Raw genomic sequence first — 16,113 nt, 5'->3', positions numbered from 1 at the left:
AGGGTCTAAATGAATTTTACCCTAAAGATATTGTTTCAAGTAATAATGACTGTCCAATTTATATGGAACAAAAATTAAAAATTGCAATGGAGACAAGAGTCTCCACATCCACTCCTCTCAAAAGATTTATAATAATAAAAAGATTAACTGCAAAAACTCCTCTCAATTTTCACATTTTTGCATATACGTACCTTTTAGTGGTGTGCTTAATCGCTCAACTGTTTGAAAATTGCATCTTATTCTCAATTCGTTAACATACATTTATTTTCAATTTTACCTCTCAAGAAATGAAAATAAATTGTAAAATTACAATAGAACCTTGATGACAAAAAATTAGAACTCTCTCTTGATTTTACGTCACTAATAATGAATCACAAACAAAAGGGGTATCTGCATATTTTTGGAATAATATAAGGGAGTTTTGTGCAAAAATGAAAGTTTTTTTTTTTTTTTGGTCATTTACCCAACTTTCCAACCATTTTTTAATTATTAAAGGCTAAGCAAGATTTTGAAAGATCTGATAGTACAATTTATTAATTCCTTAAAACAAAAGTATTGATTAAATTAATAATTGTAAATTGTCCCAACAAGTGGTGGGCGTCCACATGATGTGCTTATTCCTGTATCAGGTGCCTCTCTAGTTGCAATTAGAAAGAGAATGATTGATTGTTACAAGGCTTATATTATTGATTGAATTGGATTAAAATATGAAGAAGTTTAATATTTTTCGTTATTTTTACTTTACAAAAATTACTAAAACTATGTTAGGTGGTTAACTACTTTTTTAGGGGCGAAAAATATCACTAAACTATAATATTTCTTGATGCTCTTTCTTAAATTCTCTAAATCTTTTCTAAAACATGACAGAAAATATGATCTAAACAAGCATGGAAGAGAAAATACTAAGCAGGTCTTTGATACTTGAAGAAAATCCTAAAATTAACGGCGTTGGCATTGGCAAAGAAGCGAGTGGTTCGTCCACCACCACGGCGGTGGTTCTCCTCAGCATCTTTGTGGCTGCGTCTGGTTCCCTCGCTTTATGGGTGTGCTGTAAGTGGCCATTGATGCATCATGTATGTAGGGATGGATGATCATTTCTAATTGGTTTGATCTTTTGTTGCTAGTGGGATTTAAAGCATGATGTACATTAAATGATTGGTTCTCCTACCACGTTCACATTTGTTTACGTGTTAAATTTTTCTACAATATGTTTTGTAATTCAATATTTGATTAATACTTGATTCAAAGTCACCAAGCTCTTGAATGTATAAGGCCACGCTTTAATTAATTTAATTAAAGCAAAATAGATGGATGAAATGTTGCCATAAATTTAAAAATATTAAAATATATACACATAAATAGAGTACTATTAAGAGCAGGGGTCATCATTTCTGGTGCAGATGCCTCAGTTAGCCCAGTGGTCGATATCTTCGGTGAATTTTGAAAGTGTCAAGTTTGGACTTCTTACACTTACTAATCTAACTTCTAATCATTCATATCTTAAAATAAAAAATAAAAATCATTGTAGTCTATAGTATTTTTAATTTTTATATAAGTTTTTTCAATTTTTTACTTTTAAATTTCTTAATATATAACTAATTCCACCTACAAAATAAGTGAGTATGTAAGTATATTTTTTACAAATAAAAAATAAATTAATTCACTTTAATTCTCAAAAAAAATATTAATCACCCCACATAATCATGGAAAGATATAGTTTTTTCTTTTTTTCTTTTTTTTTTTTAATTACGAATCTATCCTTTAACACACCACTTCTGAGATTTTTTTTTATGTTTTTATGAGGGGAGTAATTTATCAATTTACTCTTTAAAAACACCCAGTTTTCAGTAAGGGCGTTGTTGTCATTTGGGGCTGCGGTTCAATGTCTAGCCGGCATCATCCATTGTTTCCGGCCAAGCATCTCCGCCGGCGTCTTTTATTGTTTCCTGCCTAGCTTCCTTTTGGCTGCATTGTTCATTTTTTCTGGTCAAACATTATTCTTTCCGCGTCGTCCATTATTTCCGGCCAAGCATGCATGGCCTTCATCGTCCATGGTTTACGATGCCGTCAGACGTTATCCGGGCGCCAAATCATGCAGTGAACATCGTCTCCACTCAACAAGAAGTCGTTCGAATAGTGATCATTGTAAAGCTGTTTATCTCACTGAATGGCCTCAGCTTTCCAGGGAAGAAAATTGATTTTTGGTAGAATTTCTTTAGCCCCACTTGTTTATAAACATCAAAAAGGAAAATAAATAGAAAAACAAAAACAAAAAGGTCCATCAATTTGGATAACCTAATTAACGATTGAGATTATATATGTTAATGGAGCTGAGCACCAGGTGTTTGATTAATTGACATCTAACTAGTCAGTGGTGTATGTTTGCTTTGTAGGTTGGATATTCATCTTCTGCTGAGTCTGGTATCATGAATGACCTAGGCCTCTCTACTGCAGAGGTAATTACTTATCAATTTGCCTTTTCTTATAAAAGATTTGGGGTGTACCAATCTCTTGTTTTAGGAAACATGGTATTACTAAAATGGGTTGCACATACATGAATGGTTTCAGGACTGTAATCATTCCTGTTGCATTGCAGGATTTTTTTTTTTTTTTTTAAAATGTACGTCATTTGTGAGGAAAAATTTTCATTACCGGTAGCTTGTCAAGTTGACATGAGACTCTGTGAAATGCAATGTAACACACTTCAGCTGAACATTGTAACCATACAAACAACATATCCAAAATTTAACTGATAATAACTGTATAACGAAAAATAAGTTTTAACTTGGGGTTTCGACAAAATCCAATGGTTTTCCGATGCCATTAGAGGGCCAGCATTTCAATTGATAGGAACCAAGGGGCCTATAGAATTATTCATGTTTTTTTTCAAATTTTTTAGTAAGGATAAGATATGTTTAACGTCTGACTCTATAGAACATGAATATAGTTGAGGCTTTGGGACATAACAATTAACTGGACGGTGTTATTTGCCGTGTTGAAGAGAAATTAACTAAAAGTTCAAGCTCTATTTATCACTACTACTTGAATTGGAATACTAATTGTACAGAGCCAATTGATATTGAAGAAACTCGTTTAGACATCAGAATCAATAAGTATATTAGATTGTTTCATGTCAATAGAAGTTATATGCTTCAGTTCCAGAGGGAATTCAAGGCAAAACGGATTTGCTAAAATTCTGTTTACTTCATGTATCTGGAGGATGTGGTGGAATAGGAATCAGGTCCTTCATGATGGTTATGGCCAAGATCCAATTCAGTGTGCTAAATCAGTTGCTTTTGAAACCCTTGAAGTGTTAAAGCTGAATTTGAAGGATACTCGTGACCATGTGGAGGAGTAGATCTATAGGGGAATATGATTTCTTTGTAGGATGGTCAGATTTCTTTATTGCTTGTTATCTTTGGGTTCGCTGTTTGTGGTTCCTTGTATTTGTTGTTGGTTAGGTTGGTGATTAATTCCTTGTATTTGTGGTTCCTTGTATTTGTTGTTGGTTAGGTTGGGGGGGGGGGGGGGGGGGGGGGAATATTATGCTTTTTTGTTTGATAGATTTTGTTTATTCTCTTTCCTCTTTGTGCAGTACTCAGTTTTCGGATCAACATTGACAATAGGAGGAATGTTAGGTGCAGTAATAAGTGGAAAAGTTGCAGATCTCATTGGCCAGAGAGGTGTAAGTTTTTTATTTCTTTTTCTTCCTACACTTCAGATGCCTCCAGGCATAGTATAAACTCTTGTTACAATCACTATACAAATTCTTTTATTTTGGTTGATGTTGTTATACAGGCTATGTGGTTCTTGCAAATATTTTGTATCGTGGGGTGGCTTTTAATAATTTTCGCAAAGGTTTATTACACTTGTTTCCTTCCCACAACCATAATTTAATTCATTTATACTTCATTCAACAGCCAAGAGCAACTATTCATACTGCAAATGTTATATGTCTTCACACATCCTAGCAATCAAGGGGCTTTTGAGGTGTCCATAAAGCAACTTCATAAGAATTGACTTCCCAGGGAAACCAAGTAAATTTACGAAAAACTTCTAAGTGATCCTATTTTCATTTTTGTTCTGTTCAACTTATGGGATCATTCTTCACCTTGATTTTCATTTTTAAAGATGACAGAACTAAAAAGTAGTAATATTATAACAATTTTTTTATGAAGTTGCCCGAGAAAGATATTAAGTTATATGTATTTTGACTGTTCATAAGAGCATCTAAACCAAAAAAAAAATTGAAGAGAGTGAGTTATTGTTCAGTCAATCTAAATCAACTCAGTAGGATTTTGTTTTTCAAATTTTTTTTTTGGATGGCATGATTGATATTAATTGTTTAGTGCTTGTCAAAAGGGAGCTTGGTGGCTTGATATTGGAAGACTATCATTGGGAGTTGGAATCGGGATTAATTCTTATGTGGTAAGTATTGCAGATTATTGATTTCTTTGTCCATGTATCAGCATAATCTGGCTTACATTCAGATGACCAAACAGACAAGCATATATATAGCAGAAGTCACACCTAAGAATATTCGAGGAGGATGTTCATCATTTAATCAGGTAAATCAAAATTAACATAAATTTTGATTAAATAATCAACTCGTGTCATATGTTTTCACGATTCTGCAGTTATCAAAATTTTTTGGCCTGTCACTGATGTTTTTTGTTGGAAATGTGATTACTTGGCGCTTCTTGGCTTTAATAGGTACCTTGCTTCACATTTGTATTGTTTAGTACTGTCTGAAGGTAGTTCCATTAATATGAGCCTGCATTTTGTTTAATTTTAGGAATAGTACCATGTCTGGTACAAGTTGTTGGTTTGTTCTTCATACCAGAGTCTCCCAGATGGTTGGTGAGTTCGATTCAAAATTTGATCTTGTTACTTAGGTGGTGTTACATGGATTTGTTTTTAGTCCAAAAGAGTGAAGTAAAATTGAAAAGAAAAATGGATTGCTCAATTTTTTGTTAAACGGAATTATTTTAAGGCTTTTTTAAATGGCTCATCATTTAAAAGTGCTATTAGAGGAATTCTTAGTTTGAACATTAACAGTTATACACACACATACAAACATTTTTGTGATTCCTTTGAACCAAAGCATGTTAAAACAATGAAACCTAATCTAACAAGACAATTTCGGACATATCATTTTTGTTCTCTTTTCTATTTTTCAAATAGAGCTAATTCAGCAAAACACATGAACGAAACTTATCTTTGAATGCTAAACTGATGAATGCAGTTTTGTTTGCAGGCAAAGATTGGTAAAGAGAGAGAGTCAGAAGCGACTCTGCAACGTCTGAGGGGTGGAAAATGTAATATTTCTCAAGAAGCAGCTGAAATCAAGGTAACATTTGAACTTCACATTTTAATTCAAAAGTCGCTGTCTAGAAGAAGAAAATTAATGCTTTCCTTTTATTTTCCCTATTTCCAAGAACACCTTTGATAAACAAAATAAGTTGTCATTTTACAGGATTACACAGAAATTCTTCAAGGACTCTCACAATCCAGAATTTTAGACTTGTTTGAGCGGAGATATGCTCACTCCCTCATTGTAAGCCTCAGAAATAATTGTGACTTGTTACTTTTTCGACAATTTTTCTGACCTCTCATGAATACAACAAATTGCACCAGGTTGGAGTCGGGCTAATGGTACTGCTAGAATTTTGTGGGAGCCGTCCAATTGCATTTTATGCAAGTTCTATTTTTGAAGCTGCTGGTAAATTAAGGATCTTTAGTAATTTCGTTAAGTAATTATTGAATTGAAAAAACTAGTTTGAAGAATGAATATCTGAACCTATATCTCTTATCTGATAGGTTGCTCGGCTAGTGTTGGCACTACAGTAATTATTGAATTGAAAAAACTAGTTTGAAGAATGAATAGCTCACTGCCATATTGATTCTGAGTGGCTTACTGGTACCATTTCTAATCAAATGATAATTCTATCCTCTGTTTCGACATATATATTCTAGCAGGAAAAATCTAATTGAAGATTTTGGTTTTACATTTGTGTTAACTTTACCTAGGAAAAAAAAGTACTGCTTTCACATTTTCTCACATTCCCTCACAACCTCCTCTAATGTTGGGGTCTAAATGAGTGTATGCAATGCTCTGCTCATTTTGTAAAACTGCAAATGACCATAGTTACCTCCCATAGTCCATATACATTCGCATAAATTCTTGTGATTTTTTATGTGTTTTTTTTTTTACCACGTCAAATTTAAAGTAAAATATCCTGAAGCTTGCTAGTCATTTATTTCTTTTCGTTTTATCCTTAGCCAAATTATAACATGTTGATGGAACAAATTGATATACGTGTATGTGCATGTCTCCTGATTTTGCAACAAAGTTATTTTTTGCTGCTTATTCAACAGGCCTGGGTGGTACACCATGGATTATCATGTCAGAGGTAGTTTGCCTTCGTTGGCCATTTCCTCTAAACGTAGGGTTCAGCTGGAAGCTTGGTGACTTTTGTGTACTGGTTCTGTTCTTGGATTGTTTCCTACACTTTTGACTTCATATTTGAATGGAGCTCAGCAGGTGATGCCTCCCTCTCCATCTCTCTCCGTTTGTGTATTTGTTACATGGTTACTAATAAGGCCGCATTGGTTTAAGAGTATTCTTCATGTTCACAACCATTTGCGGTTTAGTTGCTCTATTTGTTGCAAGAGTGGTGCCAGTCTGCCAGAGACAAAAGGACGAACATTGGAAGAAATACAAGCATCCATGATTGATGTCATTCAATGATATACTGTTACGAAAACTAAATAGATGTGATAATGTTTCCATCTTTTTTGTGATTTCCATGATGAACCTACTTGGGGTTCTTGTATCTATATGGTTGATAGTTTGAGTGCACGTACATTTAGGGACAATCACTCCTTCCCTCCATTGTTCCAAATTAGAATTGTTTGATTAACAGCAGTGTACAACTTCAGCACCTCAGTACTAATAGTAATAGTTGGGAAAAGGCTTTATTTTGATCGACTTTCTTGTACACTTAAAATTATTGTTAGTTTATCATCGTGGAATTAGAAATTCCTTGCTTTTAAGAGGCAAATTTACCTACGGTTCTTGAAAACAAAAAAGGTTGTTGCGAGTACTTATTCGCCTTTTAAAATAGAAGGATGAAGATTTAAGACCTCCTAGAGGGGCATGTGGTTGTGTGAATATGTTTCTTGCCAACAAAAAAAAGGTTTCAAATTTATATTTTAATCAACACGGGCTGCTTGCAATCTCTAAGACATTTATGCAGAGACGAGAGTGAACTTGAAGTTGAAGAGATCCTTATTGGACATTGCTAAAAATGCAACAATCACCACACATGTTGCCCCATTACACCAAATTTGACGGAGCATCAAAAGGATTCTGTGAATCTAAATATATAAAGCTTTTGTTCAGTATCTATTTTAAATTTAAAATTAAAAGAAAATTAGTTCAAAATTTAACAAAAAATTAATTTCAGCAATTTTGAAGTCACAATTGCAAATGTAAAGTAATTGCATTACCCCTTCAGTATCCATGGACCTAGTGTTTTAAATTTAAAATTGAAAGAAAATTAATTCAAAATTTAAAAAAAAAATTTATTTTCAGCAATTTTGAAGTCACAATTGCAAATGTAAAGTAATTACATTGCCCCTTGATGTAAAGAAATCGTTATATTATAAATTTGTAACAAATATCAACAGTAAGAAATTTCAATTCATGTGATTTGGTTATCGGCTCTCTCATGAAAATTGACATAATGTAACAAAAATGTACAATCACCTTTTTCTAATCAAGCTTCTCCTAAAGTCCATTTCTAATCAATGCATACTGATGCGTAAAAATAGAATTCACCAAACCTGTTTGACATCAGGCATTGTGGTGCCCGAGTAGAATGGGCCAAACACTGAAGGTGGTCTCCACCCTACTAACCCTCTAACTATCGCCGTTTTCAAAAAATAAAAAATAAAAAAATAAATAAAAAAAAAATGGCGTTTGATCCAACATTTAGTCTAAAAAAAACATATACGGAGTACTGACTTTTTTTATATGAACATGTCATGTAGTACTAAAAATATTGCAATCTTTCGTGACCGGGGTCTACTTTTTGTCCAGTCTAGACGAAAGTCGTTTGGCCTTTTACTACAGAATCCAAGGTTCAACGCACTAAGACACACAAATTAAAAGCACACAGTAATGAAAGCTAAAGCACTGTATAGGCCAGAAAAATCAGCATGGTGTAAAGGTGGTCCACATGTCATTAATTTAACAAGAGAGCGACAAACTACCCTTAATTGAGACGTGGCAAACATCCGACAAACTACCCTTAATTGAGACGTGGCAAACATCCAACGGTGGATATTCATATAAGATCACAATCTTGATTTAAAAGCCCGTATCAAATCACATCATCTCACCGACAAGGACACAAATTTAATTTGTGAGATTAAATTAATAAACGGGATTTATTGATGATGATATAATCTCACTTACTGAATTATGTGTAAAAGAGGTCTAACGCTAGAGAGGATTTTTGCCCGATCTCACCACCACAACATCCGCCCACCCATCCCTATTGCCTTCTCCTACAATCCCTCAACACCTCTTTAGTTCCATGGCTAGCTTCAACTTCATCATTAGTTAGTCTTTCCGTGATTGAATATGCGTTGAAATAGAATTCACCAAACCTGTTTGACATCACACATTTTGGTGATCGAGAAGAAAGGGCGAAACACTTGAGGTGCTCTTCACCCTATTCTTGAACACTCAAAATTATTGTGGAAATAGAAATTCCTTGCTTTTAAGAGGCAAAATTACCTGTCTTTCAAAAAAAAAAAAAAGTAGTTGTGACCACCTCATCGCTCCTAGAAGGACTTGTAGCGGTGTGTGTTTATTAGCAATGAAAAAAAAAAAAAAAAAAAAAACAGAAGAAAAAAGTACCCTTGTTTCAAATTTATATCTTAATAAATACGAGTTGCTGACAATCTCTAAAGACATTTATGCTGGAAGAGAAGAGAGTGAACTTTGAATTGAAGAGGTCCTTTATTGGACATCGTTAAAAATACAACAATCACCACACATGTTGTTCCACTACACCAAATTTGATTAGAGCATCAAAAGGATTATGTGAATCTAAATATATAAAGTTTTCGTTCAATATATATGGACCTAGTGTCTTAGAATTAAAATCAAAAGAAAATTAGTTCAATTTTTTTTTTTTTAAATATTTTCTGCAATTTTAAAATCACAATTTGCAAATGTAAAGTCATTGCATTACCCTTGATATAAAGAAATCGTTATATTATAAATTTGTAACAAATATCTACAGTAAGAAGTTTCAATGCATGTGATTTGGTTATCGGCTCTCTCATGAAAATTGGCATATTGTAATAAAAATGTACCATCACCTTTTTCTAAATCTTTTGGGTCGAAATTAAGCTTCTCCTAATGTCCATTTCTAATCAATACATACATTCTTTTTAATTTCAATTTCATCAACAACATATACACTGAATATAGTATATATAGAGAGAGGGCAGCAATTAAAGTGCAATAGAATTAAACGGTATAATTGTCAATATACAAAGTATCAATAAGGTAGCAAATATTAAATAGGGTATCAAAAAAAAAAAAAAAAAACTTTATTCAAGGTGTCTTATACGGCCGGAAAAAAATAAAATAGAGCATTCAACAACAATCAAGTAACTACCCTTCTCAACTAAGTTTCCTCTCTTACCTGAGTCACGTTGATAATCAGATCATGGGTGTTGTGGATCTTAATTATAAGAAAATAGAGTTAAGTGGGACCCAACATGGGTCCCACTTAAATGCATATTTCTACTTTCAGAGGAGCTCAGAGGATTTGTGTGGAGCAATCTGGACCTTAGCTTTAAAAGGTTTTTCCATTTTTAGTTTCACTGCTAATAAGTCAATAAACTCTTTATCCAAACTCTTCTGTCGGTGTCCTGAACTAAGCAATTAAGCATGGAAGAGGAACTACTAACAAGGTTTTTGATTCTTGAAGAAAACCCTGAAATTAACGGCATTGGCGGCGACGTAGAAGTTAGTGGTTGCTCCGCCACCACCACAGCGGTGGTTGTCCTCAGCGTCTTTGTGGCTGCCACCGGTTCCTTCACTTATGGGTGTGCTGTAAGTGGTTTTTAACCATCTGTTATTGAGTTTGTTTACTTTCAATCTTTGATATATTTTAGGGGAAAGTCTACAAAACACCCTATGGTTTTGATTTTGTGCGAATTATACCCCTATAATTTATTTTGTGTATAAATTCAATGTCAAAATGTTGCAAGGAAGGACACCGATCAACTTTCCGGTGATAAAGGGTCGTTGAATAGTCACGTGCCGGACACGTGATTATTTTTAGAGCTGAAAACTCCAAAATAACCTTTATCAATCCCAAAAGTACATCGCCACCGCCACAACCGGGGACTCACAGGCCCAAATTGTCAACTAAATCGGCGGACTGATTGAAGACCCAATAGCAAATATAGAGAAAGCTTCATCTTCGGTGTACTTCAGTGGGTGCGAACTCCGGCGAAGACTGAAGACATACCCATTCCGGTGACGGGGACACAACCGCGAGCTCCAAAACTACATCTATTGCTCGGGGGACGGTGATTGAACCAGCGCACTCCAGTTCAGAAGTATCCAACTTTTTCGGTGATCTTCATTCTGCAGCAACAAGTCCGGCGAGCTGCAATCAAAGACCGAACAACCCCAGCGTGTCTTAGTTAAGGTGAACCACAGTTCCGGTGACAGAAATCCGGCAAGCTAGGAGTGCAATTTCAGCGAAACCCAGAACAATGAGACCCATTTTGAGGGGGTTTTTTTTCACGCGACCCTATATTTTATATATATATATATATATATGACTCTTTGTGTTACCAGACCTAAAATAATTTTTTTATTAGTAAACTTTTCTTTTCCGGAAGTTTAATTTTTTAAGATGATAAATTTAAGTTTTTTATTTTAATTTTTATTATAGTGGTAATAAATGAATTATTAAAATATTCATATGGGTCCACTTAGATGTGATTAGTGGGGCCCCAACCAGTTGTTGTAGTGGAATTGATTTTGGTCTGGACTCAGTTCACACGTGTTAGGCAAGCCGAAACCCAACCCGAACCCGCCCAGAATATGTTAAACGGAGGAACCGATTAGATGTAACACACACACACACACATATATTTGTAGTGCTTGCATATGATTTGTATTGCTTACATATTGAGGTGAAGTATATAGGTATAGTTGTCTCACAGTAGAGAACCTAATTAACAATTGAGCTGAGCACCAGGTGTTTGATTAATTGACTTCTAAACTGGTCGGGGTGTATGTTTGCTTTGTAGGTTGGATATTCATCTCCTGCTGAGTCTGGTATCATGAATGACCTAGGCCTCTCTACTGAAGAGGTAAATATTGGGGGTGTACTAATCTCCTGTTGTAGTAAACATGGTATTAGTTAAAAGGGTTGCTCTAGTAAACATGACTAGTTATAGTACTTTTGAAGATGGTTTTGTTTATTAAAAATTTGACCATGCATTGTTCCACCACTGTGAGCATTCCTGTCACGGTACATTGCTGAATTTAAATAACATATATATGTTATTTTTGAGGGAAAAAATTCATTACCGTCGCTTGTAAAGGTGAGAGAGATACTGAAATGCTATGTAACACACTTCAGCAGAACATTGTAACCATATAAACTGAAGATCCCGAATTTAACTAATGCTTAATAACTGTATAATGAAAAACAAGTTGAAACTTGTGGCTTAGAGAAAATCCAATGTTATGCATTTTCGATGCCATTATAGGGCCAGCATTTCAATTGATGGGAAGCAAAGGGGCTATAGAATTGTTCCATTTCATTGCTAAAGTGAATTTTCTAAAAGTTCAAGCTCTCTTTGTCAGTGCTACTTGAATGAATACTTGTACATTCTACATAGCCAATCGATATGAAGATACTGGTTGAGACAATGAAGTGAAGCAGTGCATTAGATTGTTTCCAGTCAATAGGAGTTATACGCTTTCCTATTTGATTGATTTTGTTTATACTCTTTCCTCTTTGTGCAGTACTCATTCTTCAGTTCAATATTGACAATCGGAGGTATGTTCGGTGCAATAATAAGTGGAAAAGTTGCAGATCTCATTGGCCGGAGAGGTGTAAGTTTTTTTTTTTCCTTTCTTTTTCATCTCACCCTTCAAATGTTTCTCGGCTTTGTATAAACTCTTGATCCAATCACTATACCAATTCTTGAATTTTGGTTGATCTTGTAATACAGGCTATGTGGTTCTTGCAAGTGTTTTGCATCATGGGGTGGCTTGCAATAATTTTCGGAAAGGTTTATTACACTTATTTCCTTCTCACAACCACAATTAATTCATCTGTACTTCATTCAACAGCCAAGAGCAACAATTCATACTGCAAATGTTATATGTTTTCACACATCTTAGCAATCAAGGGGCTATTAAGGTGTCCATAAAGCAACTTCATAAGAATTGACTTCCCAAGGAGCCAAGTGCGATTATGAAAAAGTTCTAAGTGAACCTATTTTCATTTTTGTTTTTGTTTTGTTCAACTTACATGCTGGGATCACTCTTCAACTTGATTTTCATTTTAAAAGATGACAGAACTAGAAAATTGCTACATTATAAGTAACATTTTTGTGAAGTTGCTTGAGAAGATATTAAGTGACATATATTTTTCATTTTTTTGGATGCCATGATTGATATTAATTGTTTAGTGCTTGTCAAAAGGGAGTTTTGTGGCTCGACATTGGAAGACTATCATTGGGAGTTGGAGTTGGCATTAATTATTATGTGGTAAGTGTTGCAGATTATTGATTTCTTTGCCCATGTATCAGCATAATCTGGCTTACACTCCCATGGCCAAACAGGCAAGCATATATATAGCAGAAGTCACACCAAAGAATATTCGAGGAGCATGTTCATCATTTAATCAGGTAAATCAAAATTAACATAGAACAAAATTATCATAAATTTGGATTAAAGAATTAACTCTTCTGTTATATGTTTTCGCGATTCTACAGTTATTAAACTCTTTTGGCATGACACTGATGTTTTTCATTGGAAATGTCATGACTTGGCGCTTCATGGCTTTAATAGGTACCTTGCTTCACTTTTATATTGCTTAGTACGGTCTGAAGGTCGTTCCATTAATACGAGTTTGCATTTTTGGTTTCAATTTTAGGAATTTTACCATGTCTGTTACAAGTTGTTGGTTCATTCTTCATACCAGAGTCTCCAAGATGGTTGGTGAGTTCGATTCGAAATTGTGTTACATGGATTGTTTTTAGTCCAAAAGAGTGAAGTAAAATTGAAGAGAAAAATAGAGTACTCAAATTTTTGTTAAACGGAAATATTTTAAGGCTTTGTTAAATGACTCATGATTTAAAAATGCTCTTAGTGGAATATTCTTAGTTTGATCATTAATGGTTATACACACACATTTTTCTTCTTTTTGAACCAAATCATGTTTAAACAATGAAACCTAATTTAACAAAACAATTTCTGACATTTGATTTTTCTTCTCTTTATATTTTTCAACTTGAGCTAATTCGGAAAAACACATAAAGAAACATATCATTTTTACACTGATTAGTGCAATTTTGTTTGCAGGCAAAAATTGGTAGACACAGAGAGTCGGAAGCGACTCTGCAATGTCTGAGGGGGGAAAATTGCGATATTTCTCAAGAAGCAGCTGAAATCAAGGTAACATTTGAACATCAAATGTTAATTCAAAATTCATTGTCTAGAAGAAGAAAATTTATGCTTTCCAAGAACATCAACGATAAAAAATATAAGTCCTTGTTGTTTTACAGGATTACACACAAATTTTTCAAGGACGCTCACAATCCAGAATTTTAGACTTGTTTGAGCGGAGATATGCTCACTCACTCATGGTAAGCATCAACATTAATCCTAATTAATTGTGGCATGTTACCTTTTCCACAACTTCTCTGACATCTCAGGAATACAACAAATTGCACCAGGTTGGAGTTGGGCTAATGTTACTAGTACAATTTGGTGGGAGCAGTCCAATTGCATTTTATGCAAGTTCTATTTTTGAAGCTGCTGGTAAATTAAGGATCTTTAGTAATGCCATTAAGTAATTAATGAATTGAAAAGAGCTAATTTGAAGAATATCTGAACCTATATCTCATATATTGTAGGTGGCTCCACTAGTGTTGGCACTAAAGCAATGGCTATCATTCAGGTTCTTAACTCTTTGTGTAATATGAATGTTGGATTTTATTTGAGTCACTTCCTAGATGATGTTAATATTCTTTTGCAGATTCCATTTTCCATTTTGGGTGTACTCTCAATGGACAAATTTGGACGGCGACCACTTCTGATGGTTAGAGTTCGAAAGAGAAATTTTTTTTTTTTTTTGGTATTTTAATGTAGTTGATAGATGAGGCGTCAATGAGGCGTCACTGAAGTCTTTGTAGGTTACTGCAGCTGTAGCATGCTTGGGAACCTTTCTTGCAGGACTTGCATTCCTCTTGCAGGTTTGTTTAAAACTATACACCTTAATATTTCTATGTTCAAAGATAATTATCTCCTAAAACATGGATTTAACACTACCAGGATTTTCATCAACAGACGGAGCTCACTGCCATATTGGTTATGATTGGCTTACCGGTACCATGTCTAATCAAATGATTTTGGTTTTACTCTGTTTCGGCATACATGAAAGCAGAAAAATTCTTGTTGAAGATTTTTGTTTTATGTTTGTATTCACTTTACCATGAATTTTGGGGCCTAAATGAGTGTATGCAATGCTTTGAGCTTATTTACCATGTCGAAATGGAAGTAAAATAGGCCAAAGCTTGTTAGTCATTTATTAACTTTTTGTTCTGTCTTAGCAAAATTATAACATGTTGATGGAACAAATTGAGATTTGTCTGTGTTTATGTGCATACGTCTCCTGATTCTGCAACAAGATATTTTATGCTGCTTTTTCAATGGGCATGGGTGGTACACCTTGGGTTATCATGTCAGAGGTAGTATATCTTCGTTGCCCTGAACTCTATTTTGGTTTTTAGAATTGCTAACCACAGTATGGCAAAAAGTACTGTCATACCTGATATATTTGATGCTATTTCAGATATTTCCTATAAACATAAAGGGTTCAGCTGGAAGCTTGGTGACTTTCGTCTACTGGTTTTGTTATTGGATTGTTTCCTACAGTTTCAACTTCATATTTGAATGGAACTCAGCAGGTGACGCCCCCTGTGTGTGTGTGTGTGTGTGGGTGGGTGTGTGTTTTTTACATAATACTAACAAGGCCATACTGGTTTAGGAGTGTTCTTCATGTATGCAACCATTTGCGGTTTAGTTGTTCTATTTGTTGCAAGAGTGGTCCCAGAGACAAAAGGACGAGCATTGGAAGAAATACAAGCATCCATGATTGGTCTCGTCCAATGAGATACTACAGCTAAAACAAAATAAATGTTATAGTGTTTCTATCTTTGTTTTTTGTGATTTCCATGGTAAACATAGCAACGACATAATTTCTGTTACATTATTCTAGCAAATGGCCATCCATATTTTGCTAGATATATAAAGTTACGTGCTGTAAATTTGATGCTCCACACACACGCCTGAGAGATGAATATAATTCTTGTCCATAGAGCATACTACTAATATGTTGACAGTTCGTTCACTTTTCTGTACTTCATTTCAATGCCCATAATAATGGATATTCAAGCATATTGACTATTCTTTCATCCATGCGTCTAAGTCTGTAAGCTTGATTTTTTCCAGAATATGTATAGTTTACGCTCTTCTATTAGTGCGGCTTCAGCCTTCTCCCTTGCTCGCTCACAAGTTTCAACTCCTGCATTGCACTTTCCACTTCTGTGATAGTGTGAAGAGATATTCTCGTATCATTTATCAATTCATTTGTAATGTTACCTTCATTTCTGTAAAAATAGATGTAACTATGTTGAAATGCAGAATAAATGTATTGAATACTGATATAAGCGCGTTAAAAAATGCCACAGCAGAGGATCCGGGCTCGAATCTCATATATTTCTGTTTCCACTTTGGATTGTTTCAGGAGATTTGTTCTCGTTTTCAGATTT

The 16,113-nt window shown here is 34.5% G+C and overlaps 2 protein-coding genes across 6 annotated transcripts; both read left to right on the top strand.

The window, feature by feature from the left end:
• The first annotated feature begins 1,699 nt into the window (after positions 1 to 1,699).
• LOC132299752 (sugar transporter ERD6-like 5) lies at positions 1,700 to 6,963 on the top strand. Of its 2 annotated transcripts, none has more exons than XM_059796552.1 (6): positions 1,700 to 2,204; positions 2,394 to 2,456; positions 3,596 to 5,350; positions 5,477 to 5,557; positions 5,638 to 5,722; positions 5,821 to 6,963. In XM_059796552.1, exons 3-6 carry the CDS (start codon positions 5,240 to 5,242, stop codon positions 5,874 to 5,876), a joined length of 333 nt encoding a protein of 110 aa, XP_059652535.1. In that variant the 5' UTR covers positions 1,700 to 2,204; positions 2,394 to 2,456; positions 3,596 to 5,239; the 3' UTR covers positions 5,877 to 6,963. The 2 variants fall into 2 exon arrangements, with proteins under 2 accessions (XP_059652535.1, XP_059652536.1); XM_059796553.1 differs by having other exon boundaries at positions 1,700 to 2,456; positions 3,596 to 4,037; positions 4,363 to 5,350.
• Positions 6,964 to 9,858: 2,895 nt separating this feature from the next.
• LOC132299751 (sugar transporter ERD6-like 5) lies at positions 9,859 to 15,564 on the top strand. 4 transcript variants are annotated; one of them, XM_059796551.1, is made up of 19 exons: positions 10,119 to 10,138; positions 10,297 to 10,742; positions 11,353 to 11,415; positions 12,077 to 12,166; positions 12,286 to 12,345; positions 12,761 to 12,826; positions 12,901 to 12,966; positions 13,054 to 13,129; positions 13,215 to 13,279; positions 13,643 to 13,735; positions 13,846 to 13,926; positions 14,017 to 14,101; positions 14,197 to 14,240; positions 14,319 to 14,381; positions 14,476 to 14,535; positions 14,615 to 14,668; positions 14,971 to 15,030; positions 15,135 to 15,249; positions 15,330 to 15,564. In XM_059796551.1, exons 3-19 carry the CDS (start codon positions 11,386 to 11,388, stop codon positions 15,452 to 15,454), a joined length of 1,233 nt encoding a protein of 410 aa, XP_059652534.1. In that variant the 5' UTR covers positions 10,119 to 10,138; positions 10,297 to 10,742; positions 11,353 to 11,385; the 3' UTR covers positions 15,455 to 15,564. The 4 variants fall into 4 exon arrangements, with proteins under 4 accessions (XP_059652532.1, XP_059652531.1, XP_059652533.1 ...); XM_059796549.1 differs by lacking the exon at positions 10,297 to 10,742 and having other exon boundaries at positions 9,859 to 10,138; positions 14,630 to 14,668; XM_059796548.1 differs by lacking the exon at positions 10,297 to 10,742 and having other exon boundaries at positions 9,859 to 10,138.
• The last annotated feature ends 549 nt before the right edge of the window (positions 15,565 to 16,113 follow it).

The sequence above is a fragment of the Cornus florida genome, unplaced genomic scaffold (assembly GCF_030987335.1).
Source record: "Cornus florida cultivar Cherokee Brave unplaced genomic scaffold, ASM3098733v1 CherokeeBrave_3.0.0_Hap2_Chr03, whole genome shotgun sequence".
NCBI lineage: Eukaryota > Viridiplantae > Streptophyta > Magnoliopsida > Cornales > Cornaceae > Cornus > Cornus florida.
The sequence above is the reverse complement of the archived record's forward strand: the minus strand, read 5'-3'. Positions and strand labels throughout refer to the sequence as shown.

Bases quoted from the DNA above. Each gene is read 5' to 3' on its own strand.
- LOC132299752 (XM_059796552.1), top strand. From the start codon at position 5,240: ATGCAGTTTTGTTTGCAGGCAAAGATTGGTAAAGAGAGAGAGTCAGAA. The intron at 5,351-5,476 runs GTAACATTTGAA...GTCATTTTACAG, and splicing joins AAGAAGCAGCTGAAATCAAG to GATTACACAGAAATTCTTCA. The intron at 5,723-5,820 runs GTAAATTAAGGA...CTTATCTGATAG, and splicing joins TTCTATTTTTGAAGCTGCTG to GTTGCTCGGCTAGTGTTGGC.
- LOC132299751 (XM_059796548.1), top strand. From the start codon at position 9,974: ATGGAAGAGGAACTACTAACAAGGTTTTTGATTCTTGAAGAAAACCCT. The intron at 14,536-14,614 runs GTTTGTTTAAAA...TAACACTACCAG, and splicing joins GACTTGCATTCCTCTTGCAG to GATTTTCATCAACAGACGGA. The intron at 15,250-15,329 runs GTGACGCCCCCT...ATACTGGTTTAG, and splicing joins ATTTGAATGGAACTCAGCAG to GAGTGTTCTTCATGTATGCA.